Source organism: Mustela nivalis (assembly GCF_964662115.1).
Source record: "Mustela nivalis genome assembly, contig: HAP1_SCAFFOLD_1990, whole genome shotgun sequence".
In the NCBI taxonomy this organism is placed as follows: Eukaryota; Metazoa; Chordata; class Mammalia; order Carnivora; family Mustelidae; genus Mustela; species Mustela nivalis.
Genome location: NW_028134674.1, coordinates 16,195 through 42,501, shown reverse-complemented (window position 1 = coordinate 42,501; position 26,307 = coordinate 16,195). Strand labels below are relative to the sequence as shown.

Below are 26,307 nucleotides of genomic sequence, written 5' to 3'. Positions count from 1 at the left end.
TTAAACAATAAAACGGGTGCCTGGGTGGCTCAGTGGGTTAAGCGTCTGCCTTCGGCTCGGGTCATGATCCCGGGGTCCTGGGATCGAGCCCTGCATCGGGCTCCCCGCTCAGCGGGAGTCAGCTTGCTCTCTCTCTCTGCCCTTCTTCCTACCCCGGCTCGTGTTCTCTCTCGCATGCATGCTCTTTCTCGCTAATAAATAAAATCTTTAAAAAAACAATGAAATAAAACAATGATGAAACATTAACACAGCCTAGGGTTACAAGGATTTAAAGGACCTACGTGGCAATGTCAGGAACAAGAGGCCACCAACAAAGGCAAATGCGCAAGGGAACTGGACTGTACCAGGAACAGCCACATAACATCTTCACCTCTAGACTGGCATCACACCTAAGAAAACTCCCCAGAGAAAAGTCCAGAAAGGAGGGAAGAGAGACATATGCCAGTAAGAGGCGGACTCTGTAGAATGGACCCCTCTCCCACTGCTCATCCGTGTCACCTCGTGTGTGAAAGATGGACTGACTCATTCTCAGGGGAGTCTGGGGGGTGCCACTGTGGCATCAGCCCAAGCTAGAGACAGCAGGTCACCTGAGGCGCTGAAGGCATTCTCGGTGGGGCTGCTCTCTCCCCTAGTGCCAGAAAACAGCAAACGAAAACACCTACTCACTGTCCCTTTCTGTCTTCTCCTACCCAAGAATCTTTTACCTGGTTGGCCAAGCCAGTTTGCTTTGGTCAAAGAAAGGCGGCTTCAGGGTACGGTGGGAGGACCTAAAGCCCGTGAGGAGAGTGGCACCTTCCCGGCATGGATACCCATCCTTTGCGTCCAGCACACTCGGACCCTTGTCTGAGGGAGCCGTGAGAAAAGAGACTCTGCTTCAGTCCTTGGACCCTCCCGGATGTTCCGTGTGCATCTCACTGCATTCAGCTAACTGGGAAGGTCTCTCACTGTTCACACAGCTTGTGGGTCCGCATGTATGGACTGACTCACTACATTCCAGGCTTTGTGTTCAATTTGGGGCATACAGAAAGGGAGGAAGGTGTATCTTCTCCCCTCAATCTCAGAGAGTAGTGGGAGAGATCTCATTGGACAAGCCCCACTGCCCACCAAGATCTATGCTTTGGGGACCCTGCGGCATGAATGACTTGTCTCTGCCTTCTTCAAGGAGGGAGTTAGAGGGACAGTCTCTGAATCCATGGTCCCACCTGCGGATGGGTCAGTCTCTGCTTGCTTTCCACGCAGCATCACGAGCTCCTAGGACCAGTGTTTCCAACCGATCCCCCAAACCCCTTAGTTTGTGACCCCTCTCTCCTCACTATAGGAGGGGACCAAAGGGCCACGGGCAATAAAGGAGAACACAACATACACATAGTCCTTCAGGCCTAGGAGGCTACTGCTTTTTATTGAAAAGTTACTCAAATAAGACTCTTTAAATGTTACAAAGTAGTATCACGCGGTCTGCATACATTAGCCAGTCCCCAGTATCGTTTATTACCGCAACTAAAAGAGCTCTGTCAGAATCACATCAATTGTCATTCTGTCCATCCATCAGCACTGCAAAGAAATCGTGCATCAAGAAAAGCAGGTTCATGAATAAGGGCTTCCTGAATTGGGACGCGAATCAACAGTATTGAAAATATGGACACGTACAAAACCAAAAAACAGAAAGAATCCCTGAGCATTCGTCTGAAAACATTCACACTCACATTTCTTCCATGTGAAAATGGTTAGGACACTCCTCCCAGACAGCCCCTGGGCTTCTGCTTCCCCCACGGGAGCACCGACCTAAGGCAGCAGGGAGCCACGGCAGCTAAGAGAATGCACTGATTTTGCAGAAAAGAGGGGTACTTGTGTTCTCACCCACATGGACTGACGGCCCACCACCCAATTATAAGTTTATGAATTTGGATGGTTGCCTGCATTGGTCTTTGAGCTATTTAAAATATAGGGTTTGGGGTTTTTCTAAATGAATGTCATTTATTTTCTGAAGATTCCAGCAAACTACTTGGCTTCGTCTGAACAATTTAAACACTTGCTAAAAAATGACTTATCATGGTTAGGTTTCATAAAATTCATTCTAGAATCTTTCCAACTGGCCCAGCTAGGGTGTCACAGGATTAGACTCCGTGCCTAGCATGTGAAAGCATGAGAACTTGTCACGTAGCTCCCTAGTGACCACAAGGCCAGTGGACTGCAGAGCCCTTTAAGGCAAAGAGGTAAAAACTGAGTGCACGGGGAGCTTTTTCAAATCAGTGTCAGGTCATTTACCAATGGAACACAGTTTCCATTTACAATGGAAACTCCGACACCTGCCCGGCATGGCCTGTGTGACGGTAAAAAGGCAACGTTGTGTATGTTAAATTCTAACCCCAGAAGGGTTAGGACCTTTTACAAGTCAGTGGTATTTTTAAAAAGCCTTCAAGAAGCCACCCTCGATGAGGCCATGATTAAACCAAAAACGTGCATTTCTAATCCTGGAGGCACTTGAAAAACATCAATCATAATTTGATCAGAGACAAAAATGCAGACAGCCTGGGAAAGACAAACAGCTCTTTCCGAGAAGGGAAGCGCATGCACTGTAATGCACAGTCCCCTCCCGTGGCCTCTCACGGGTATTTCCTCATCAGATCCACTATGTCATTATAGAGCCGCCACGGGGCATCCAAGCCCCAGATAAAGTCCAGGTGCTCCCACTCCGGGATGAACTTGTTGTGCACCAAGTTGGTGATCTGCAACAGTAAGATGCTGATATCCTTGACGTCCGCCAGCGAGTCCTGGCCCCCGCTCCAGACGGCCGTGGGCACCAGCATGTCCTTCACGCTGTACAGCGGGGGATAAGTCTGTAATAAAACCAACAGATGGCTTCGTTGGTGTTTTGATTTACAGAAACACAGCCAAATAATCCCTCGTTAGATGCTGGTTCCTAAATGTGACAGCGGGAGACCCAAGTTTTGAAAACCGTTCCCAGTTTACCTTTCAAGTTACCGTGAACCAGAACCGAAACAGTAAGAATGACAATAAGCATTGCACCTGTCACATGAGCGTCACGAGATGAAACAAAACAAAAACTGCCTCACACTTGAGAGCACCCAGGCACTCAGAATATGGTCCATTTCTTTGTACGTGGAAGGCAAGGCTTAAGGTGATGGAGTCTGGCCCGGCCCCCCCAGCTGCTGGAGAGCAGACCGAGGCTAGTCTGACTCAGGTCTGTGTTCCCAGCCATGACGAAGGATGTGGGACTGTAACAGTTGTTACAGAGTCAAGGAAAAGGACCAAGAGGGACGGCCCAGGCCTCAACACCAACCACAAAGCTTGGGTTGTTCTGGAAGACAGAGGGAAACCAACACCATCTGTTTGACCCTCCCCAGCATTTACCGCAGCACCCAAGCCCCCCAGCAGCCCTATGGCTCGAGCTGGCTTCCTTGGTGGCTTTTCAGAACGCAGTTGCATTCTAAAGACTTTCAAAGCCTTTACCTGGTTGTAATGGAAATAATTCCTGGCGCTGCTTCCCCAGTCAAAGGCTTGGAACTTCAGGGATTTAATAAACTACAAAGAAGATAATTTGGGAGAACATGTTATCTGATACAGAAGTTTGAAAGAGCCTCTCAGGGGCTTCTTAGTTAGCTGTATCCTCAGAAGCCCATTTTACACTGTACCCAGACTTACTATTTCCAAAGTGTAACTTAAAATAAAATGGCATTAGGGGGGTGGGTAGCACCTGGGCGGCTCAGTCTGTCAAGCATCCAATGCTTGACGTCGGCTTGGGTCATGATCTCAGGGTCCTGAGATCGAGCCCCACGTTGGGCTCCGTGCTCAGTGGGGAGCCTGCTTGAGATTCCCTCTCTCCTTCTCTCCCTCTCCCCACTCTCTCTCTCTCTCTCTCTCTCTCAATAAGTGAAAAATAAAATCTTCAAATCAATAAATAATTTTTTTATATGGCACTGCAATCGTGATAGTGATGTCTGGTGACAGAGGGTAGGAACACTTGCGGGAAGCACCGTGTAACGTGAAGACTCATGAAATCACTGTGTTGTACACCCGAAACCAGTGTAACACAGTGTGTCAACCAGACTGCAAGAAAATAAATACGAATTTTACTTCAACTGGAACGTAGCTACCATATGACACAATAAAGAAGCTACACACATGACTGTACTTGTTAAACTTCATGCTGACTTTTACTGAAATCTGAATCTTCAGCTTTTTCAAAGAGTTAACTATCTTATTTGGGAAAGAAATACATACTACATACGATGTACGGACTAAGACTTAGATGTAGGAGGGCTTGTGATGGCAGGAGCACTGGGAGTCGAACACAACTGAAGAATCGCTAAGTTCTACCTCTGAAACTAGTAACATTCTATATGTTAACTGATTGGATTTAGATTTAAAAATATACATCTTTTTATACTGTCCTACAAAGAGTATTAAAATTCATAAACTCTGTGGCTGAAAAAAGACATGGATTAATATGTATTTATATTAATTAATATATTGATGTCTGTATGAAAAATATTGATTATATATTAATATGCATATATGGACTAACAAAAACACCAAATTATACTTATGTTAATCTGTGAATTAATATATTTGTTTATCATCCCCATCAGTTTCCACATATCCAAACATCCAGCCAACCCAACAGCTCTAATGTGAGCCCAACTCCCCTTACTTTTTTGAAACAATATTTTTTAAAAGGTGTCATTTTACAGGGAACTCCTGATTCAGATGCAGACAGTGACTGTCCCTCATTTGGCAACTGTTCTCCAAGACACCCACAGCATCTTGGTTTGGAACTTAAATGGTGAGTTATTTCATGTTTCAAAACAAGTCAGGGGGCGCCAGGGTGGCTCAACTGGTTAAGCCTCTGCCTTCAGCTCAGGTCATGATCCCAGGGCCCTGGGACTGAGGCCGCCATCAAGCTCACTGCTCAGTGGGGAGTCTGCTTCTCCCTCTGCCACTCCCCCTGCTTGTGCTCTCTCTTGCTGTCTCTCACTCCCTCTCTCAAATAAAGAGAACCTTAAAGAAAGAAAAAAAAATTGTAGGAAGGAAGTTCCTGTAAAAATACGTCCTGAGGTAGAAATAAGTCCCTTATACGCTGTTAGGTGGGGGAAAGCAAGTTAGAATAATCAGAAGAAAACAATTTACTTAATCTATTTCTACAACAGTTCTTTCTACCTGCATGTTCAAGGAGCTCTTTCTGAAATGATCTGTGGCAAGAGGCAGACAGTGGGATGCAGAGACACTTCACAGTTCTGGGTACACATTTTCTATCTCTGGGTCTGGTTGCCGAGTCTTGTTTTTCATAATGAGAGAATTATTACCTTTTTCTTATACGTAATTTCTAAATTTTCTAGAATGAACAAGCAGGCATTGCTTTTGTGGCGATGTGATGAAAACAATCAAAACATCATTTTAAAAGCAAGTGGCTCCCATTTACTCCCACGGCTGGTTTGGCTCTGGCGTGTCCCGATGGGTTCAGTCCTATCGTGTTCATGGCTTCGTGAGGATGTCGCAGCCTCCCTCCCAAAGCTGGATGAACTCGCCCAGAGTGCAAGGGCACAATGGGAGGAACCCAGGACTCTGGAGAAGGAAACCAGCTCCCATGGGTGAGCAGCCTGGCTTTGTGCAGGACAGGAAGGGCTTGAGAGGGGCTGGCAGAGAAGTACGCCTACCTGGCCCCAGTGAAGCACATTTTGCACAGAGGTTCCGGCAGGAGAGTGTGCTACATACACAGGCACTCTGGACTGCAAAAGAAACACGGTGAAATAAAGAATGGACACAGCATTAAGGAGGCATTGACACTAAACCTCTTTTGCACTTCAGAGCCACAATCTCAAATACAGGAGACTACAAGCAGGGGAAAGAGTTCTAGTTCTCTGATGACACATACGCCCTATAAAAACCCATAGAGCCGCACACACACAGAACACGGACAAAGGACGCAGAGCAACACGGTAACTGACTGTAGGGCTGAGCTGACAGGTCATTCTGACTTTGTTCTTCAAACTTTTCTGAATTTCCAACATTTCATGTAACAATCAGAAAAATTAACACTACTGTAAAAAACTCCCTAGAGCCTTCATTCTAGAATTTTAAAGCCTGCTTTCAAAATGCAACAGACAAACAACAAATATATTTAGAGATTCCAGCAAAGGGACGCCTGGGTGGCTTAGTAGGTTAAGCCTCTGCCTTTCACTCAGGTCATGATCTCAGGGTCCTGGGATCCAGCCCGAGATGGGCTCTCTGCTTAGCGGGGAGCCTGTTTCTCCCTCTCCTTCGGTCACTCCCCCTTGCTCATGGTCACTCTCTCTCTCTCTCAAATAAGATTTGGGGGGTGGGGGAAGCATTAGAAACACGGGCATACTGCTGGCCGAGAGTCTACATTTTATAAAAAAGGTAAATAAAAGTATACACACATACACACACGCACACACATTTAAATACACTCACAGTCATCTCTTAAAAGAAACAGATCACTAGAACGATTACAAATACCAGGACTTAAATTATGACAAGTCTCCTCGTTCAGTAGGAAGTTGCTAACGGCAGGCCTGAGGAGAGCGGCAGACAGCTCCCCGGGCACCTGCTGGAGATCCGTCTGTGCCTCCTCAATGAGAGACCCGTGAGCTGTCTGAGGAGGTCGTCCCTGCTTCTCTCTCACACCGCCCAGCACAAACAAGCAGCTCCCCAGACAAACGCACTGAAAAGGAGAGCAGGTCTCAACATACCATGTTTAAGTTCTTCTCGTTAAATCCACAGAGAACAAAAAAGGCATTTCCACAGAGCTCCTTCAGAATGACGTGGTTGCAAATGTGTGTGCCCAGCCACTTCAAAAGCGTACTCTGGGGAAGAAATTCTTTGACCCCAAACAAGTCCTAAAACATAAAAGGAAACCCAAGAGTATCTCAGCACTTCATTCTGGCAGAAGGTTTCCCTGACCCACCCCTGAAGCAGAGACACACGCCAAGCGTCTCCGCATGTGACCCCAGAAAAGAAATGGCAACGGGAGGCAGACCGTCGCACTAGGACACGCAGGCCAAAGCTGATGTTAGAGCAGTGGTCGAAAGTCTCCCTTGAGAAGAGGCAGAAAGTCACATCCGTTCACAGCAGACTTTCCACCGCGGGAAAGGGCATTAATGACCACTCAGTCCTGGGCCATCCCCAAAGAGTGCCACAGACTGCTGGGTGGGTTGTGACTTCCAAGAACGAGTCGCAGCCAAGCCTGCTCCACCACGTGTCTGCATGGGGCAGATGCGGCCTGTCCTGCCCCCTGCTCTTGTCTTTTTCTTCTGACACTTTTTTTCTTGAGCTAGTGCGTGCGTAACACAAAATTTACCCTTTTGACCCTTTTTTTAAGTATTCTATTCAGGGGCATTAGGACACTCAAATTCCTGTGCAACCGGCATCACTACCCATCTCCAGAGCTCTTCCAACACCTCAAGCTGAGACTCCGTTCCCATTAAACAAGAACTCCTCATTCCTCCCCCACCAGCATTGCCTAGTCTTATAAAGTTTTATTGACACAGACACACTCCTTTTCCTCTGTTTTGTCTTTGGCTCTTTTCACACGACAGTGGCAGAGTTCAGTAGTTCCAACAGAGACCGTACGATCCAGAAAGCCAAGAGTATTTACTCTACGGGCCTTTAAGGGAAGAAGTCTGCTGACTCCTGGGGTACGTGAAGCCGTGACCAATGTGTTCCAGTATTTTGAGGCAATCACAATGCCTGCGAAGTTCTTCACACACTGGTGCAATAGGAAACAGAAAAAAAGATTTTCCGTATATTGAACCCAAATGGGTCCCCCTATAAGTCGCACTTCTGCTGATGCCTCCCCTGTGGAGGGACAAGCAGGAGTGAAAAATTAAAATGCCTCCCAAGGCAGTGTCCCCCCACTCCAGGAAAAAACAAAGATCCATTGAGATCCTAATTCCCAGTATCTCATCATGGGACCTTATTTGGAGACAGGGTCTTTACAGGGGTCATCACGGGAAGATGTGGTGATCAGGGTGGGCCCCACGCAGTAGGGCGGGGGTCCTTAAAGAAAGGAGAAATCTGGGCAGAGACAGACACACACAGGGGCACGCGCACACGTGGAGATGAAGGCAGAAATGGGAGTGATGTTCTCACAAGCCAAGGAATGCCAACCCAGGCACCAGAAGCCAGGGAGGAGGCCCAGGGCAGACGCCTCCTTGTAGCCCCAGCAGACTCGTGGGCAGGCAGGGAACTGTGAATGTGTAAAACGGGCCTCCTGCCCAGAGTGAGGTTTCGGGAGCTGCTGAGAACCACAGGAACTGTAACTCACATGCCTAGCCTAAGGGCACAACTGCTTTGTGGTACACAGCGTCCTTTATCCCCACCACCCCGCCCAAAATAAACACGCTTTATAAAGGGTGTGACTAATCTGAAGTTGTAACACTGTGTGGGCCATATTCAGCACTTCTTCGGGAAAATTCCGTCCACATACACACAGCCTGTCCTCTGTCGAGTCTTTCGACTACAAGACAGCCAACCAGTACCTGAAGACAGACCCTGGGTCCCCTGACTGTCTTCTCCTAACTAATCACAAGATGGGTAGCTGGGCAGAACTGAGGAATACCGAGTGCAGAGAGGGTCATACCATGGGAAACGGCATCGGTATTTAAAACTCCTGGCTTTGAGTCTAGGTAACGGTCACATGTGATAAATGCAGATATTTGTGAGGTTCTCTCCTAAAAACAAGAGGACACCGCATCACCGACTTAGAGGGCAATAAGCCACCCTTTCCTCCTGACTGACCACGGACATGAAGTTGACCTCGAGCTTCCCCAAAGTGACCTGAATGCCACTGTGACCTTCTCCTGGGAACTCCATGCGAGCAGGACAGTACATGCAGGGAAAGTAAAATTCACCTTACGCACTTACAGGCCCGCTCAGATCAATCTTGATGCCTTTCTAATTTATAATATTTGTGTTCCGAGAGTGAGGACACTAAGCTTTTGTGGAGGCCACGTGGATTTCCCAGAGCATTTACTTTTTCCCTCAGTCACTGTCCTAGGATATTAGAAAACACCACCATCGGGGACAGTGACTCCCAAAGACCAGTCTGTTTGTTGACACTAGGATTCGGTGTTGTGCTTTGTGAAAATGCAGGTGCTGGGCCCATCTCCAGATTCAGTGAGCTACCATCTCCAAGGTGAGGAGTTGGCGGGGGGGGTGGGGGGAGTGTCTGTAACTACACAGCTACTAAAGCACAATCTCCAAGGATTAAATTACAACAGAAACCCTCCTATGACAGAGCCATGCAGGTCTTCGGGAGGAAGGGCACAGGAACATGGCAAGGGCAAAGGAGCAACGACCTAGGGAAGTGATAGTCCCGAATTAATGAAGTACTCGCTACACGGCCTTCTAGAATGTGACGGTGTTTTATGCAATAATGTGATAGCTCTCCCACCCTGAAAAATGCATCTGCAGAACCTATTTAAATTCCCACGCAAGGTCTATAGGAAAAGACCCACCCTGAGCCCTGTGTTCAACTCTGAGGAAGGAGTGAGAGCGACCCTGGTAATGGAAGGGGACATTACTTGCAATCTCTGAATGGTTTATAATGAAAGCTGAAGCTTCTATGACCCGAGACATTAAAGGTAAGTTCGGTCAGAGAGGGCCACATCTCATCTGTGTGTCTGGACCCCAGTGTGGAGAACCCACCTTACGGGAGGGTCAGATACTGAGGTCACAGGATGGTCTGTATTCCCTGTGAACTTGTCTTAAATGGCCGATATGTTTATGCTCCTGTATGGGAATTCATGAGTGCATATCAATGTACCATACATCAAACACAGATAGTGTGTGCATGACAGACCATCTGGCCTCAGCTGGTTCTCAACTCGTCCTCCTGAAAACTGCTTCCTCCTTCAACAGAGCTTGGGGGTTACGCCGTTCTAGGGTTGAGTCTCAATGAGGTTACTGGCTTGTGTTAGGGGCCACGTTATTAAATGTAATAGGAACAGTGTCTTCCGATAGCCTTCATTGTGGCCAGGGTCAGGCATGTGGGAACAACAAGCCCTCCCTCCCCCATCCCCTGCCTGCTCCCACCTGCCGGCTCACTGTGTGAGAAAGGGCAACTCCAGGAGTTTAAGCTGCTTCTCCCGGACTTCCTTGTGCTCCCTTTGCATGGTGGGTGAAGAGTGCTGCCAAGTTAACAAGGAGAAGATGGTCTCTCTTGTAGAATTAGTGATACACCTTCCCTGACTCCCCAGGACCTGGAAGTAGGGATGAAGGGGGAAAATACACCCTGGGGAAAAGCAGCCCCACCATGCCATCACTAGTGAACCATAGAGGAGGAAGAACCCTCTAGAGGCCAATTCTTCAGATCTGAAAAGGTAGTTTGTGGGGCAAGAGAGGGGTCAGGGGGGAGTCCAAGTACCTTCAAGAGAAATTCTGGCAATTTTCCTAATTTAGTTAGTGGGCTCGTAGAGAACTCGACTGAAACCACAGGAGCCAGGGCAAAAAACATTTTAACCTTCTTGGCCAGCTCGGGAATCTGTGAAAATGCTATAAAACCTGTGGGAACAAAAGGAAGATAATAGGAATTTCATCCTGTAGGACTCTCTCAGGAAAGGCGGCCGTGCGTTTTGCCCTCTAGTGGCAGCCTAAGGACCATGCAAGCAATGTCCCCGCAACCAGGAGACAGCTCACACCGGGGCCTCTGAACTTTGTTTGCACAGAGTGTGATTAAACTAGTAAATCAAGTACTTGTTAAGTGCTCCAGTCAATCTTCAACCTACATGTGCACTGGAAAAGAGCCAGAAGCTGTCCCTGTTCCCTTAGTCATGTTAGCTGAGCGAAGGAAAGTCTCTCCCTAAGGGGGCTGCCCACCCAGCCCCACCACCCCAGGAACAACGTCAGAGGCCTTCAGATCAGTTGCCAGTGACTCAAAAGGGACTTACACACTGAGAATGCTCTAGTGCTAAAATATTTTTTAGCCTCCTCTTGGGTCACTCCTTGCCTTGAACTTGGCCCTAGAGTGACCCTGTAGAACGCATTGGGGCAAAGGCCACAAGTAGACAAGTCATGGGACAAGGATTACAAATGAAGAAAAATCCTTAACTCCACTCATAAGGAGGATACACCCATGGGTGTTGCCTTCTGTCTGTAGCCTCTCAAACTGGCTAAGTGTTCCAAGGCAGTAGGGGTGCAGACATGGAACCAAACACATTAGGACTCTTAGGAGCACACCTACCTTTCACTGACTGACTGTGCTTTTAGGAATGTATGGAGGTTGTGTGCTAGAAACACAGACACTAATCTTAGCACATACTAAAAGAAGGAATTAAATAAATTATGGGACAGGTCCCTAGGCCTAATCAGTGGAACTCTTATTTGCTAGAATTACAGGTAATTTTTATTTTCTTTAAACTTTGCTGAAAAAAATTTTTAAGTAGGCGCCACACTGAGCATGGAGCCCAACACGGGGCTTGAACTCACGACCCTGACATCAAGACCTAAACTGAGCTGGACGCCTAGCTGACTGAGCCACCCAGGTGCTCCCAAATTTTTTATTTTTGCATAAAACGAACACACTTTCCTTTTATAATCAGTATAAATAAAAAATGCGTACGACTTTTAGCAACTATTTAGAAATGAAGCATAACATGGCATGTTTGCGGTTAGTCTGATTCCCCTTAAGAGTCAGTGTATTTTCTTATTTTCTGTTTAAAAGTCTCTGCACTTAGAACCCCCTTGTTTTCTGGCCTCTCACATCCCCACAGATAACCCAGGAAAATTCGTACTAGGTTGTGACTCCCATCAATTCCTTCTGTGTCAAGAGTACCATACACGTCATCCAACCATTGATACAAAAGTCTGAATTTCCAGAGAAGGTGAATTATTACCCCAAATTCCCTGCCCTTCCCTATTCAGTATTCAAACACCTCTATGCAAACTAACATTACTTTTTCACATTCTACTTCTAAGAACAGACGCAGACTCTGTATTACGTACTGACACATTCGGTCAAGCTCTAGTCTTTATCACATACATACCTATCGTGGTGCCTTGAGAGTGACCCACATAATACACTTGTTCTTGGCCAGTTTTATTCAGAATGAAGTTAATCGAAGCTGGTAGGTCATAATTTGCCATTTCATCAAAACTGGAATCCACAAAAGGAAGGCTTTCATTAAGACGTCACACACAAACACAACTGTACGCAAACGGGAAGGGTGCGGTGGGACAGGTGCCCGAAAGAGGGGCTCCACGGGGAAAAGCAGCACTGAGCACAGGAGACATTAACAGGACTGTGTAGACCCCTCACCACCATCCTCCTCTTTAAAAGCATCAGTTAGTTTTACCCATTCTCGAACATTTCTGTAAGTGAGGTCCAACGGTAGGCTATGCCCACACTGTTGTGTGGCCACTGGCCATTCATTGTGTAAACACACAGCACTCCATCTGTCCATTCAGTGCTGATGGGACTTGGTAGTTTCGGACCTTCACTATTACAAATGGTGAGACAACACACATGTCGTCGCACATGCCTTGGGAAAAGCTCCTGTTCTTGCATATCCTGTCCTTAGGGAAGCTGTGGTTCGGAAACAAGCCTGAAGGAGTCCACAGCTCTGACTTTCTCTGATACCAGGTACCAAGACCCCACCCTGGACCCACGCACAGGGGGCTGCTTGTCATTAGGAGATGCGCGAGCAGACTGTTACCGCCACTTGCAACATGCCAGGCTCTCTCCCTGCACCCTTGCCTCTGATTCTCCCGCCGACCTCATGAGACAGGTGTTTGTTCGCCCCTTTTATAAAAAAGAATACTGACACACAGAAGGCTTGTGCAACAAGTGCAAGGTCACTCGGGGAGTAAGAGGCAGAGCCAGAAGCAACAGAGAGGAGAGGACAATTTCTGGAAACCGAAAACAGTGCGTGTTGATGGAGGAAGGAAGAAGGTCCTAGGACACAATTTATCCAGCTGGTCCCACACAACCTGGAATGCCAAAATAACTAAAAATCCATAAATGAATCTGATTCTTAAAATGCAATTATTTACTGATAATTTACCTGACTGCGATTTACTAAATTTCTCACCAGGTTTAAAACCTTTCACGAGCCATCAGCTTCTCCTCTCCTACAATCTTGAGTTGCCCATCGATCTGCCCCCCACCCCGGAGGTGTCTGTGTTAAGGGTGCTAAAGAAACAGACCTGGTCATCATCAATTCAAACGTACCTGAAAGCCCAGAATTCAGTCTGGGAAGCTGAAAGAGTCTTGTGTTTCCGAGACCAAGTGTTCCCTCTGCTGTTCCCCATCCACACGTCAAAACCAGCGTCTGCCAGAATGAAGCCCAGGCTGCTGTTGGGCAGGTTTGTGATCCAGTTACTAGAGTCTGCCAGAAGGCCGTGCTGCAGGAACACCACTGGCTTAAGACCTGGAAAACAGCCATGTTTGCAGCACCTCACTGTAAGTGAGATCTTGCTGAGCAGATAATTCGTAAAAGATCGCAAAGCACATAATGAGACAAAACCAAATCAAAATGTCGAGGTAGTAATGTACTCTCATATAACATCGGTCAAGAGTATCTTTCTAAACAGTGCTGGCAAAGTAGTAGCAAAAACAGACCATTCTGCATAACTAATAACCAGAAGCATTGACTTAACCTAGAAAATTGTTACCATAGGGCGCCTGGGTGGCTCAGTTGGTTAAGCGACTGCCTTTGGCTCAGGTCATGATCCTGGAGTCCCAAGATTGGGAGCACTGGGCTCCCAGCTCCCTGGGGAGTCCGTTTCTCTCTCTGACCTTCTCCCTTCTCATGCTCTTTCACTCTCTCTCTCTCTCAAATAAATAAATAAAATCTTTAAAAAAAATTGTTACTATATTCTTAAAACCTGATGAAATGTTTCTATAATGTATTTGCTCCAGAAATTACATTTCTTACCATGTATCCTAACGAAATAAATCAAAAGACAGGAAAAGATTATACACAGGGGCACTTGGGAGGCTCAGTTGGGTGAGCGTCTGCCTTCAGCTCAGGTCACGATCCTAGGGTCCTGGAGTCAGTCTCACCACCAGCTCCCTGCTCAGCCTAGAGTCTGCTTCTCCCTGTCCCTCTGCCCCTCCCCCCACTCATGCTCACTCTCTCAAAAAAAAAAAATCTTTTTAAAAAAGATTATCACATATTCTTTTATTTACATATATATTCTTTTACTTACTTTTTACTTTTTATTCTTCTACTCACCTATACGGTGATGTAGTAGAAAAACAAAAAGAATCAGGAGCCAGAGACTCTTGACCAGAGGTCAGAGACATGACCTCTGCCTGTTTACATTACGCTAAGACCATTTAGTCATTTGTTAAACAAGCATTTACTAAACACCAACTATGTGCCAGGCATTTCCAGAACTGGGGACATGGCCTAGAACAAACACAGGAAGAAAACCATTCCCTGTCCCGGAGCTGTTAGACTGACCACGAGTGTTAGAGACAGACACACCTGGTGTGAACCTGTCCTCTCCAACTTTAGACACGTGCAAAACACTTCAACACCCTCCGAGACTGGTCATCCCCTGTAGCAGGGAAATGTCATGCGCACTTTATAAGGAGTAACGAGCTAGGAGATACGACATGAAAAGTTCTTAGCCAAGTGCCTGATACACAGTAAGAACTCAGTATACATTAGCTCGTTATCGTCACCCAGCCAGCTGCGTCTCCGTTCCATCAATAACTGTCAACAGAAATAAATGAGGTAATGAAGGGACGGACACACAGATCACAAAGTAAGAGCTCCCTTTGCCCTCCACCCGTTAGTTAGGACAGGGAGACGCTGGGGGCTGGGGAAGCTGACTGCTGAGTGGTCAAATAATTCACTGCAGTAATTCAGCCATCGACAACAACAAGGCCTGTGGCAGCCCAGAAAAGTTCATAACCCAGCCTGGAAGGGGAAAAAAAGCAAAGCACAAAGCAACAGACTACTCTCGACAGCAGCTGGACAGCGACGAGTTGCACAATCAAGAAGGGGTGTAGAAATACCACGGAGAAATGGGAAGAAAGATCCATGCGGACAGATGGGAAGTGAACCAACCCATGTTTCCTCCTGTTTCTGTCCTACGATGGATTTGGTAACCAATGGATTGCTTTTCAAGGGACTGTCCCTCTGAAGCCCGTGGGCTCTCCCCACAACCCCAGGAGGCCCCGTCCAAACACTTCACAGCATGAACACCACCCCCAGTCATGATGTGTGGACGCTGCTCCCCGTGTCTGTAGAGCAGCAGGACAGCCTGCCAGGCAAAATCATGACTCGTGATTTTGTAATGACATCCAGCAGCCCCCTGCACGGCCGGGGCCACGTCTCCACCTTCCCCCAGGGGAGAGAGAATAGAAAGCAAAATCGATCAAGACTGGGGCAGCTTGGTGAGCACACTGTTGTCTTCAGTACTCATTCTGGTGCTACGTGACCAGGACCACCTGGTGAGACAGTTCCTCAGATGAGGCCCTGAGGGACCCACGGCATCTGAGACTGGCTCAGCGAAGACCGTACTCCAGTGGGGGGATAAGAGTCATCATAGGAAGTTCAGGTACACTTCAGTGATGCAGTAACAGTGACTGAGATTAATTCGTCTTGAAATCGTAGTTCATGAGATGTGTTTTAAGGATTGGGGGCTCCTCAGCAGAGCTGTCCTGTGGGGACAGTGACTAGAGGCATGATGGCTCAGGGTAACTGGGCAACGCCATGGGAAGGGCGCCGGGGAGCCCCACGGTGGTGTTCAAAACCCCCTCAGCATGGTAAGACCCTGTCTCTCCTCAACTGTGCTTTGGGGCTGTGCCAGGAGGAATAAGACTTGGTCTCAAAAGACCAGCAAGACAGGCCAATCCAGGCAACCCTCTGGCCACATCTGGGCAAAACAGGCTGCCCAGGGCACAGATGGACAGGACCCCAGAGCACACACCAACAGCCCCCTGCAGCAGCTGGATAACATGCGGGGTCAGGGACCACTGGTAAAGGTCAGGGCCTTGTCTGACCTGGAGACGTGAGGAACGCTGTGCAGACCACACCCTTCCCGTCTGGGCCAGCTTCCTTTCCTTCTAGAACCAAAGAGCCCCACTGGGCTTCCAGCAGCCATGATTCCATCAGACAGACAAAACATTAACAAAGCCCGGCCTGGGGTGGCAAAGTGGTGTGAGAAGGTTAGTGCCTTCCCTCTGACGATCGGTGACTACAGAAGGACACTGCAGACAGGTCTGCCCACACGCCTGTGGCTTCCCTCACCTGCTCCCACCAGGGAAAGGAAGGAAGGTATCAAGTCATTCCTTCCCTTCCTGCAACCAGGCAAGAACTTAAGCACTTGCTGGACAAGAAGTTTCTCTCCAGGAGTCTCAGTCCTACCGCCATCCATATCTTTCAGTGAATTAGTCATATTCAATTTCTTCTCACCTTGCTGAGAGAAGCAGACTTAGGAGCAACTCGCCATTACTGTGCACTCCTAGGCTCTCAGGACCACGCCGAAAACAGAACAGGGCCCAGCGCCTGAGAGAAGTCAAGTACTCTACCCAAGGTTGAGCGAGAGCTGCTAAAAGGGGGAGACGGGATTCGAACCGGGAGTGTCTGATGCCAGGGTCCAAGCTCTTCACCGCTTTGCCATAAAAAGAAGGTTACCAAGAGAGAAGTCATTCTGTAGCATACTGAGGCCCCTAGAGAAGAGGGAAACTTATCTGGGAGGCAGCTAGACTGGGTGCTTGGAAGAAAGTAATTTTGGGTGGATGGAGGCACAGAGAAGGAGATAGGGACGCGGTAGCCAGTCTCCCCGGCTCAGGGAGGGTGCCCAAGCCCTGGCCCAGGCCACACACTCCAGCACCTACGGTCTGCTCTGTCTGAGTGACAAACTAACACAATGGGACAAGGGCTGGCTCCTTGGCTGTGCCCCGAGCTGGCCTGTTGGTCTCAGACTAGCTCTGGGAGAGCTGGGGGCTGAGGAGAGGGCCTAGAAGCCCATCCCCCCAGAGAGGGCCAAAAGTCACCTCAATAGCTCAGAGCCGGTGCGAGGAGTGTGCTGCATGACTTGGTCCAAATGTGGGTGGAAGCAAGGAGGGGATTTCAGGCTCTGAAAACAGATGTGCTGAGCCCACAGTCTCGCAGGAGGAAGCAGACTGTGCGTGGGAAAGACCCTCCTGCCTCCCAAGGCCCTGGCCTTCTCCACCAGGCGCTGTGTGGTCAGGCGTCCACTGTGCTCCAACAGGGTGAAATCAGCTGAGTCCAAGAAGCATAAGGACAACAAAATGAGGTCACCAAGGTCAGGTGTTGGCATAAAACAAACCTTGGTTCTCACTAGTTGTGAACGCTTGTAAAATTTACTCAACCTCTTAAAGTCTAAGTGCTACTTTCCAAAGCAGGAATCGTGCCACAGTTGATACACAGTAAAGGTCAACGAATAATAGTCGCTCATAATCATAATAAATACACAAAGGTCATAAAATATTATCAGAACACAAGCACTGTGAAGAAAGATACAATCAAGGGCATCCCTTAGCCAGGATAACATAATCACGGTTACAGCAGGAACATACTAAGTGAAGACTGTGTTAGGCGCCATGCCAAGCACCTTGCATGCTTTATCACCAAACAACTGGGTGGTGGGCTAAAATACTGGACCCCCAGATGTGTCCACATCCTAATTCCCAGAACCTGTAACTGTATCAGCTTACATTGTAAAAGGGGCTTTGCAGATGTGATTAAAGATTGTGAGACGGAGCGAGCACCCTGGATTAGCAGGGGTCCTTCTAAATGGGAGCCAGGAGAGCCAGAGAGAACAAGAGAGGGCAAGAGAGAGAAAGACTGGTAGAAGATGCTTTGCTGCTGGCTTTGAAGGTGGGGCATGGGGTCAGAAGCCAAGGCGTGTGGGCAGCTTCACGATGCTGGGAAAAGCAAGAAAACAGATTTTCCCCTAGAACCTCCAGAGGGAATGCAGCCCTACCAGTGTCTTTGTCTTAGGACCTCTGACCTCCAGAACTGTAAGACAATAGAGCTATAGTGTTTTGATCCACAGTATGGCTAAGGAATCTCCCTATAGACAGCAACCCCGAACCAGAACAGACAGGTGGGAGTATGTCTTCGGGCCTAAGGAAGAGAGAGGCTGGGCTCCTTGCTGCTTTGGAAGGAGCCTGCATGACCTAAAACCTTCCAGAATAGCCTAGAAGGTAGGCTACGAGTCACCTATGGGCTCCCCCTACTCCTGCTCCTGTGCCACGGCAGATTAGAGACAGAGGGGCCACGAGGACATGCTTACAGCGCACACACACTGCCGCCGTGTCGCATGGAGGAATGCAGAGTCAGAATCGCCCCTGGTTTCAGAGCCCCTGCAACCATCCACGGGACCGGACAATTGGAGCGAGCTTCTGACCCAGCAAAGTCAGCCCCCAACTGTGCACAAGCCCGAAGTCCGGGGCCAGCACCGACCATCCCTGAGACAGAATTCAGGTCACCAGAGACTTCTGAACCTTCCCCAGCTACTCACGCTAGACTGCAGCCAGCCTTCTAGCATCGGGTTAATTTCAGCGCTTACCGATATTTGTCACAATGGCTCCCGATCACGGATCTGGTGCTGCGTGCCACATGGATTATGCTGTCACAGCAGAGACGCGAACACCCACCCCCATGCTACCCATAAGGGAACGGATGCCTGCAGGGAGAGGGCGCTTAAGTGACCTACACACTCACCCAAGCTCTTCTCATCCCAAAGTCACTGCTTTAACCCCTACTCCAAAAAACACCCGTGTCGTTAAAGAATAACGTGGCAGGGGAAAGAGGTGTGCTTACAAGTATTCTGTGTGAACCCAGCCACTTCGAAGCAAGCCAAGCACCCTTCTCTAGAACTGGCTGCCTGCCAGACTCACCTGGAGCACTTCAACACCACACGTTTCTGGCCCAGCTCCCGACCTGGGGGACCAGGAACTCCAGGGGCAGAGCCGGCAAGGATGTATTCTTGGCAGGTTCCATCTGCTCTTCTGAGGCAGCCCACGCACAGCTGGGTTCAAGGCGGCTTCATCCAAAGGGAAGCATGGCCGCCCTCAGCTCCACCAGCCTGGCCCCGAGAACACGCTGCCTAAATTGGCCAGAGAGAGGTCAGACCCGGAGATCCCTGGCTGACATGGGACAGGCCCTGGAGGTCGTTGCAGAGCTCCTTCTCCAGGATTATGAAGAGCAGACCTCCGTTTATTCAAAGCAAGGGACAATGGAGTGAATTCCTGCCCTTAACATGGCTTGAGGCGTTGGCCTCCAAACACAGCCACAAGCTCGATCAGCAAATAGTAGTGGGAAGCCTTGGTCATAATGCTTAGAGTCACTGGAGAGAATGAGGAGGAGGAGCTCATCTCCAAAGCAGGAATTTCCACGACAGAAGCCATGCACAGATCACCTACACAGGGCACCTCCCACACCGTGGCTTTATTGGGGCACTGCCAGCATCCCCAGGGCTGCGTGGGTAGGAGCCTGGTCCTAAGCCCGCTGCCCTAGCACCGGCAAGCTCACCACACCCTACAGCCCTGGTTTCCTCACCCGTAACAGGGATAGAGGTGTGTGTGAACTCACTTCCCCACCAAGGCCCCTCCCCAGGAAGTGCTCAGAAAGCCTGATCGCTCACATTCTGAGGTCGCCCTGCTGAAGAGGGGTGACCCTCTGCAGGAGGGGACACAACCGTGCTCAGATCTCAGGGCAGGCTGCAGAACCACCCAACCTCCCCCGACCAGCCACAGCCTCCGTGGTCACTGAACAATGTGAGGCCAGAGATCTGGGCCAAGTGAACCCCGGCAGCGTCCCCAGCACCCCATGCGGAGTCCGGCACATGCTGCTGGCTCAGGGAGACTGTGGAACTAATGCCATAGCGAAGGAATGGGTGAAGTCAAGAAAGAAAGCACACCCCACCGTTCGCACTCTCCGGGGTGCCGCCTTATTAGCCTACTGTGTACTCAGAGGGCACAGGGCCTCTGACCCACTCCCCCCGCCTGACAGATGGAGACTCCGAGCCCAGAGAGAAGCTCTCACCCCAGCGCGCACACGGCCGGCACGCCGTGGTGCTGGGAACCAAACTCAGGTGCACACAAAGCTGCCTTTGGGCTCTGTCTGTCCCTCGCCAGGCCACCGCCTGCCTCTGGGGGGCTTCGCGCTATGGTGCCTTGCGTTCACGCAGTCTCACCGTTGGTCGGATGCCGGGAATTACCCAGCTACATCCAAACACTCCGTGAGCAGAAGGAATGGAGAGGCCCAGAGATGCACGTGCGCCACGAGGCAGTGGCCAGGCACGGGGACTCTCAGCCCCAGACACAGTCACTCCTCTCTCGCTCCCTCTCCCTTCAGTGCCGTCTGTGCGCAGCCCACAAATCCTGACACAGACATCTTTCTCCTTTTCTTACAGTGTAGACTACATTCCGCATCCACACATTCGGGCTGCTATGACAGAAAACCACAGGCCGCATGGCTTCGGAACAAGAGAAATTCTATCCATGCTTTCGGAGGCTGCGAAGTCCAAGATGGAGGCTCTGGCTGATCTGGTGTCTTCTGGGGACCCCCTCCTGGCTCACAGACAGTTGTATTTTCACTGTGTCCTCACAAAAGGGGCAGGGGAGCTCCCTAGGGTCTCTTTCCTAGAAGGGCACAAATCCCATTCACCCAGAGTCACTTCCCAGAGGCCCTACCTCTGAACACCACCACATCGGGTGCTAGAGTTCAACACAGGAATTCAGGGGGATATAAACATTCCATGATCACACCTTCCCTGTCGGAGGTGCTCACTACTGAGGAAGCAGACAAAGTGACTAGAAAGTGTCTTTTCTTTTCCCATTAAAAACAGAAACTAGAGCTTCAAGTGTACCACACAAGATGTTTTATGGGTCTCCTTGCACCTAATTTTCACAGGACCCCATGAAATGTGTGTTATTCTTCCTGGTTAGTAGATGAAGAGGTTAATTATGTAAACTGCCAAGGTCACACACCTGGTTATGGTAGTAGAGCAGGAACATAAACCCCAGGCCGGGGACGCAAACACGCTCCCTCACCGTCTGCACACACACAAGGGGTCCGGCCTCAGATTCCACGCCCAGTGCAGGATGCCCCCACCTGCACCTGTGGCTGGCTCTGAGCTAGCAGGACCGAGTCCTCCACCAGCACGGCTTGGCCATGGATGCCCTGCTCTGCCGCGTCCCAGGAGGGCCCGGCCCCAGAGGAGCTCTGGGAGACACCGAAGCCTTGGCTGCAGTGACGATCAAACATCAGAAGCCGCTTCAGCCTCAAAGAGCTTCCAGTCTAGTGAAGTAGAAATCACGTACACCGTCACCTACATAATCTGTCATGACCTATGGTCTTCCTGCCCTCGGTGCTGGGAAGGACATACCCAGGGAGCCACGAGAACGAGTGCCTGGGGAGTGCTCCCTGAAGAAGTGACCAGGAGGCTGAGGAGGGTGGGGATTGAGAACTGGTAGGTGAGACCAGTTAACCGGGAGCAAGACGGGGAGGGTACAGGAGAGCAAGATGCTAAAAGGACACTCTCTTCCCCTTCTAGCCTGACTCTCTGCTCCTGTCCCAACCAGCACAGGGGAGGAGATAGCTGGAGGTCTCACTGGCTCATGCCGCTCTGGGAGGCAAAGGTATGAACGGAATCCACTACCTGGCGAGCCATCAGAGCCAAGCACAGCTCGTTGGGAGTTCAGTTGGTCAGAGTCCACAAGCCAGGGCACCCAGTCATGACCCTACATCTGGCCAGTGTTGCTGGGAGGCAAGGAATTACGTGTCGGCCCACCCAGGGCTCTGGGAAGTCTGTTGGAACACAGTATTTACTCAGAGAGACGTTTCCTTCAGGAACTACGTAGAAGAGAAGAACAGAAAATCCATAAATAGAATCCTGTAACAATCAAAGGAGAATACAAGTCAATAGCCTTTCTGTCCAAAGATCTAATTCATAAGCCAGACCGTGAATTTTCAGTTATGACCTAAAGAGCTCAAGGGGCAAACCGTCTTTGGGGTGTCTTTGCAAGGTGAAGTTCAAACTGCCTGAAGATGATTACTCATGTCCCAGAACACCATTTCACTCATTAGGCCACCAGATACCTACCATAAATCCTATCAGACTTCGTATGTATCATATCTGCATGTATGCATGTATGTATGTATATCCACAATATGATATAAATAACCCACTGTAGATGCTTTGACAATTTTTATGAACAATACATTTCCCAGTTAGGCAAGAAGTCTGCCTTGTTGTAGTCGCTGTTCTATTTTAGGCAAGACAGTATGCATTTCCTTGTTTTACTTAACTAAAATAAAAATCTAATTATCATGGGATCAACTTGCTCAATACTTGTTACATAAGGTCACATCCTCTAGTCCAAAGAACACTGGCTCTGGGGTTAGACTGGCTGGGCTACTATTCTTTGCCTTAAAGCCAAAGTCTTTCTCTCTCACACAGGAAAACGAGTGTGTTCATTTAGCACACAGGCTCCAGAACCCAAGGACTATACCTTGGAATGCACAAGGAGGTATGTTAAAAATGCAAAACTCTCCGAACCCTCGGCTCACATGGGGCCTTGCGATCCTTCTAGTGCCACTAACATCCCATGACTTTCTGGAATAAGGCTGAGCATGTGAAAAGAGTACCACTTCCCTATTAAGGATGAATTTCTGAATTTCAATTCCCTTTTGGAGTCAGTACAGGGCGGGGGTAACTCAACACTTGACAGACGTTGGCGTAACCCCGAGAAGCACACACAGAGGTTCCATGGGCCGCTAGGAGCTTTCTGAAGAGGTGTTCCAAGCTGACCAGTTGGCAGGGGTCTGACCAGACAGGCAAATGATCGTCTAAATCAGCGTATCCTTTACCGGATCCATACACACTCTACACACGTAGGGAATACATGTGTGTGCATAGGGTTTGGTGCCATTTCGCTCGAGAGATGGTGCTTGCTTTCATGCCATTAAGAACCCCGATTCTGAACTCTCTCAGTCAGCCTAGCCAGGCAGAGGGCACGGTGCTGCCAACTGTGCTGAGGGACACGTAGATGACAGACTGAGAGGAAGGACGGAAGTGAGACCCTCCCAAGGCAGAAGAAGGAAAGCGCGTCCAGAGCGGTGTTAGTGAGGGGCTGGGGAGTTCAGAGGAACAACGTCTCCTTCCCGCTCAAGCAATCCAGGAGAGCCGCCAGTTAGGCTGGACCTGGTGGGAGGGAAAGAACGGTTTTTATGAAGGTGGTGGGCAGGGTGCGCGGCATCCGAGAGGCAGCTGTCGCCCGCTGAAGTCCAGGCGGCTCTGCAGAGCGGGAACGCCTCACTCGGATTTCCGAGTGCCCAAGACTCACTCTTTGAGATTCACTCCTACAGCAGACACGACTTCAGGTACTCGTAGCTGGGCTGACGTGTCAGCTTAAACCCGGACAGACCATAAGTGATGAAGGCTCCTTCGCTAATGAGTCCACCTGGCTGGCCACCGACAGGCCTGAGGTCTCCTCTGCCAGGAGCAGACACAGACCCTGCCCATCCCCAGGGGAGCCTCAGGGTTCTGTGGTGCGAACGGTCCAGACAACGGAGAAACAGAAGGTTCAGTAAAGGAAGGTCACTTCGTGTGTGAGGGCCCTGAGGATGGCTGAGTGGTCCTACCCTATAACGACCTCTGGGCTCGAAGAAGCTTCCTCTTGCAAAACTACAGAAGACTGAGGAGACCGGGGAGAGGAGGAGGAACCACGTGGCCAAACCCTGGGACCATAAAGGCCAAAGGTGATCTCTAAGTGAGGTGCTCAGTACGATCCGAGGACCAGGGCGACGGCCTCGAAGACACTACCCCACGGCTTCAACTCAGGTCGCGCCGCATCGCCGGAGAGCACAGAAATGGAGAAAACTACTGAAAAGGGGTAAGTCTCCCCAGTTAATAAGGAAACAGTTCAAGGTACCCTGCAATGCCCTATAACCAGCAGAGATGCAGGGCATCATATGTGGGTGGAGCAAAAGCATTAGTGTCTTAAAGAACAATTTTTGTGTTGAAATTCTTCCCTTTTCTGATACACGGCAAACCTCCAAAACGAAAGTGGCTGAAGCCTCCTCTCCGGGGTGGTGAGCTGACTCCGCGCGTCTGGTGAAATGCTCCCGATCGCGCAAGCCGGGCGGCGGCCCTGCCGAGTGCGCGTGCGCAGAGAGGCACTGGGGCCGCGTGACCCACGACCCGGCGGCCGAGGGAGGACCCGGGGGCTGCTCGAGGCCCCGAGGCAAGACCGATTCTGCAGCGTCCAGGGCAGGATCACTGGGAGGACTACGGTGTTCTTAGGAAAGGAGGAAGTCAGGGGAGGGGCACGAACGAGAGGAGGAGCTCCACGTTGGGTGTCAGGGACTCTTGGGAATTATTTTTGTCTGTTCAGCTTCCGTGAGCCAAAGTAACAGCGCTGACAAGGAGACCTCCGCAGGGCACAGGGAGCAGGTGGGGACCTCTCGTGGCCACCAGAGTCAGAGAGCTTTCTGCCTGTGCTCCGCATTCTGGAGACCAAGGGTATCCCCGACCCAGCAGCGTGCATGCCTGCCAATGACAACAACAGAGGAGGGACTAGAAACCATAGAACCAGAGGGACCAAGACTAAAAGGGACCTTGGGGATCATCCCAGCCAATCAACCTTGCTTCAGGTGAAGATCCCAAGACACACAGAGGCGAAATCACGTGGGCGTCTGTGGCCGCGGAGGCAGATCTCACGTTGAGCCCTCTTGGTTCCTTCCTGCCACCGGGAGCACATCCAGACTCGGGCTCACTTCCCCCACCTTGGGGAGCACAGTGCTTCCCCTGCAGGAGTACGGACGTTTGTCCCCACGTAAGTTTGGCAGGCGGCATCCTCTGCTCTAACAGTTGGGAGAGAGAAGCATGGGGACTGGGATGGGGGTGGTGTTCTCTAAGCATGTTTTTACCAAACTTTTTTTTTTTTTTAAGATTTTATGTATTTATTTGACAGAGAGAGACACAGCAAGAGAGGGAACACAAGCAGGGCTTCTTTTAACAGTGACTCACGTTACTAATTCTATGAGCCAATGAACCACTTTTAAGAGAAATGATATCTGTACATATTCTTCTATATATAGAATCTGAAATCAAAGATAATCTCCCCCCCCCTTTTTTTTACTAAAAAAAAGGGAAGATCAGATGTTCACACTGGAATAAAGTATACATTATATGTGTTTGAGTAAGAAAAAAAGATAGAAGCCCTCACTACAGCTCACTACTCATTTTTACAACACTCAAGAAGGAGCTTAATAACATATGTGAAACCATAAACATCTCAAGAATGAGGAAGGAAATTTCAAGAAGAGCACTGGTTATCTCAGCTTCTTCAGCATTATGAAATGCCTTCTTATAGTCAGAATTTTGGGGAGAAAAAATAGACAAAGCAGACTATATTAAGAAAAAAAAAGAATAGGGGTCCCTGGGTGACTCAGTGGGTTAAGTGTCTGCCTTCAGCTCAGGTCATGATCTTAGGTTCCTTGGATCAAGTCCTGTGTCGTGCTTTCTGCTTCAGCGGGGAGCCTGCTTCTCCCTCTCTCTCTGCCTGCCTCTCTGTCTACTTGTGATCTCTGTCTGTCAAATAAATAAATAAAATCTTAAAAAAAAAAGAAAGAAAGAAAATAAAGAATAACACTACAAAGCTCATGTTAACCATAGGCTTTTAGTTTGCTTTGAATAATAATTAGAGAAGAAATTGAGGCAAAAAGGCCCTTCTGCTCACATACAATGTTAGTTGAAGAACAGCTCGTCATCAAATTTCCTTCATGTCCATCTCAGTTTTCCAAGGAAAAGCTCCAGAAAGAGCAAATGGTAAAGAATAAGGTAAGTCTGGAAAGATGATTGAATGGGGATGAGATCCTTATTCGGACATATGTTTAACAATTTCAAGTAGTCTGTCTAGAAATTCATTAATCTGAACTGGAAACTGCAGTTTTGCTATGGGAAGATAAATGCACATCTCCAAAGCTTTACGAACTTTCATATATTGCTAGCGAGGTGAGAGCAACTACTAGAACAAGACCGCGTGGAAAGCAATTTACCAGTATCTATCAAAATCACAAATGTAAACAACATCCTCTGGCTCAAAAATTTCATTTCTGGAAGTGGATCTTATAAACAAACTTGTACCCATACAAGGTAATTTTCAGCAGCAAGATCTGTCTTCTACCAGAAGACTATAAACAGCCCAAATGCCCATCCCTAGGATCTCTATTAAATAAGTCACGGTACAACTTGTGCGACAGAACGCCCTGTGTCTGCAGAACTGAACGGTGAAGTCTTCTATGTACTATATGGAAAGATCTCCAAAATATTAAG

The 26,307-nt window shown here is 49.1% G+C and overlaps 1 protein-coding gene across 1 annotated transcript in view; it reads right to left on the bottom strand.

The window, feature by feature from the left end:
• Positions 1-1,372: 1,372 nt before the first annotated feature.
• The window catches only part of LIPA (lipase A, lysosomal acid type), a 31,905-nt gene continuing 6,970 nt past the window's right edge, over positions 1,373-26,307 (bottom strand). Inside the window, exons 4-10 of the mRNA XM_082750879.1 lie at positions 13,208-13,406; positions 12,024-12,133; positions 10,406-10,542; positions 6,732-6,878; positions 5,676-5,747; positions 3,472-3,543; positions 1,373-2,837 (exon numbers count right to left, since the gene is read on the bottom strand). Of these exons, the coding sequence (XP_082607005.1) occupies positions 2,604-2,837; positions 3,472-3,543; positions 5,676-5,747; positions 6,732-6,878; positions 10,406-10,542; positions 12,024-12,133; positions 13,208-13,406 (971 nt within the window). The 3' untranslated portion in view covers positions 1,373-2,603. The remainder of the gene's footprint in view (positions 2,838-3,471; positions 3,544-5,675; positions 5,748-6,731; positions 6,879-10,405; positions 10,543-12,023; positions 12,134-13,207; positions 13,407-26,307) is intronic.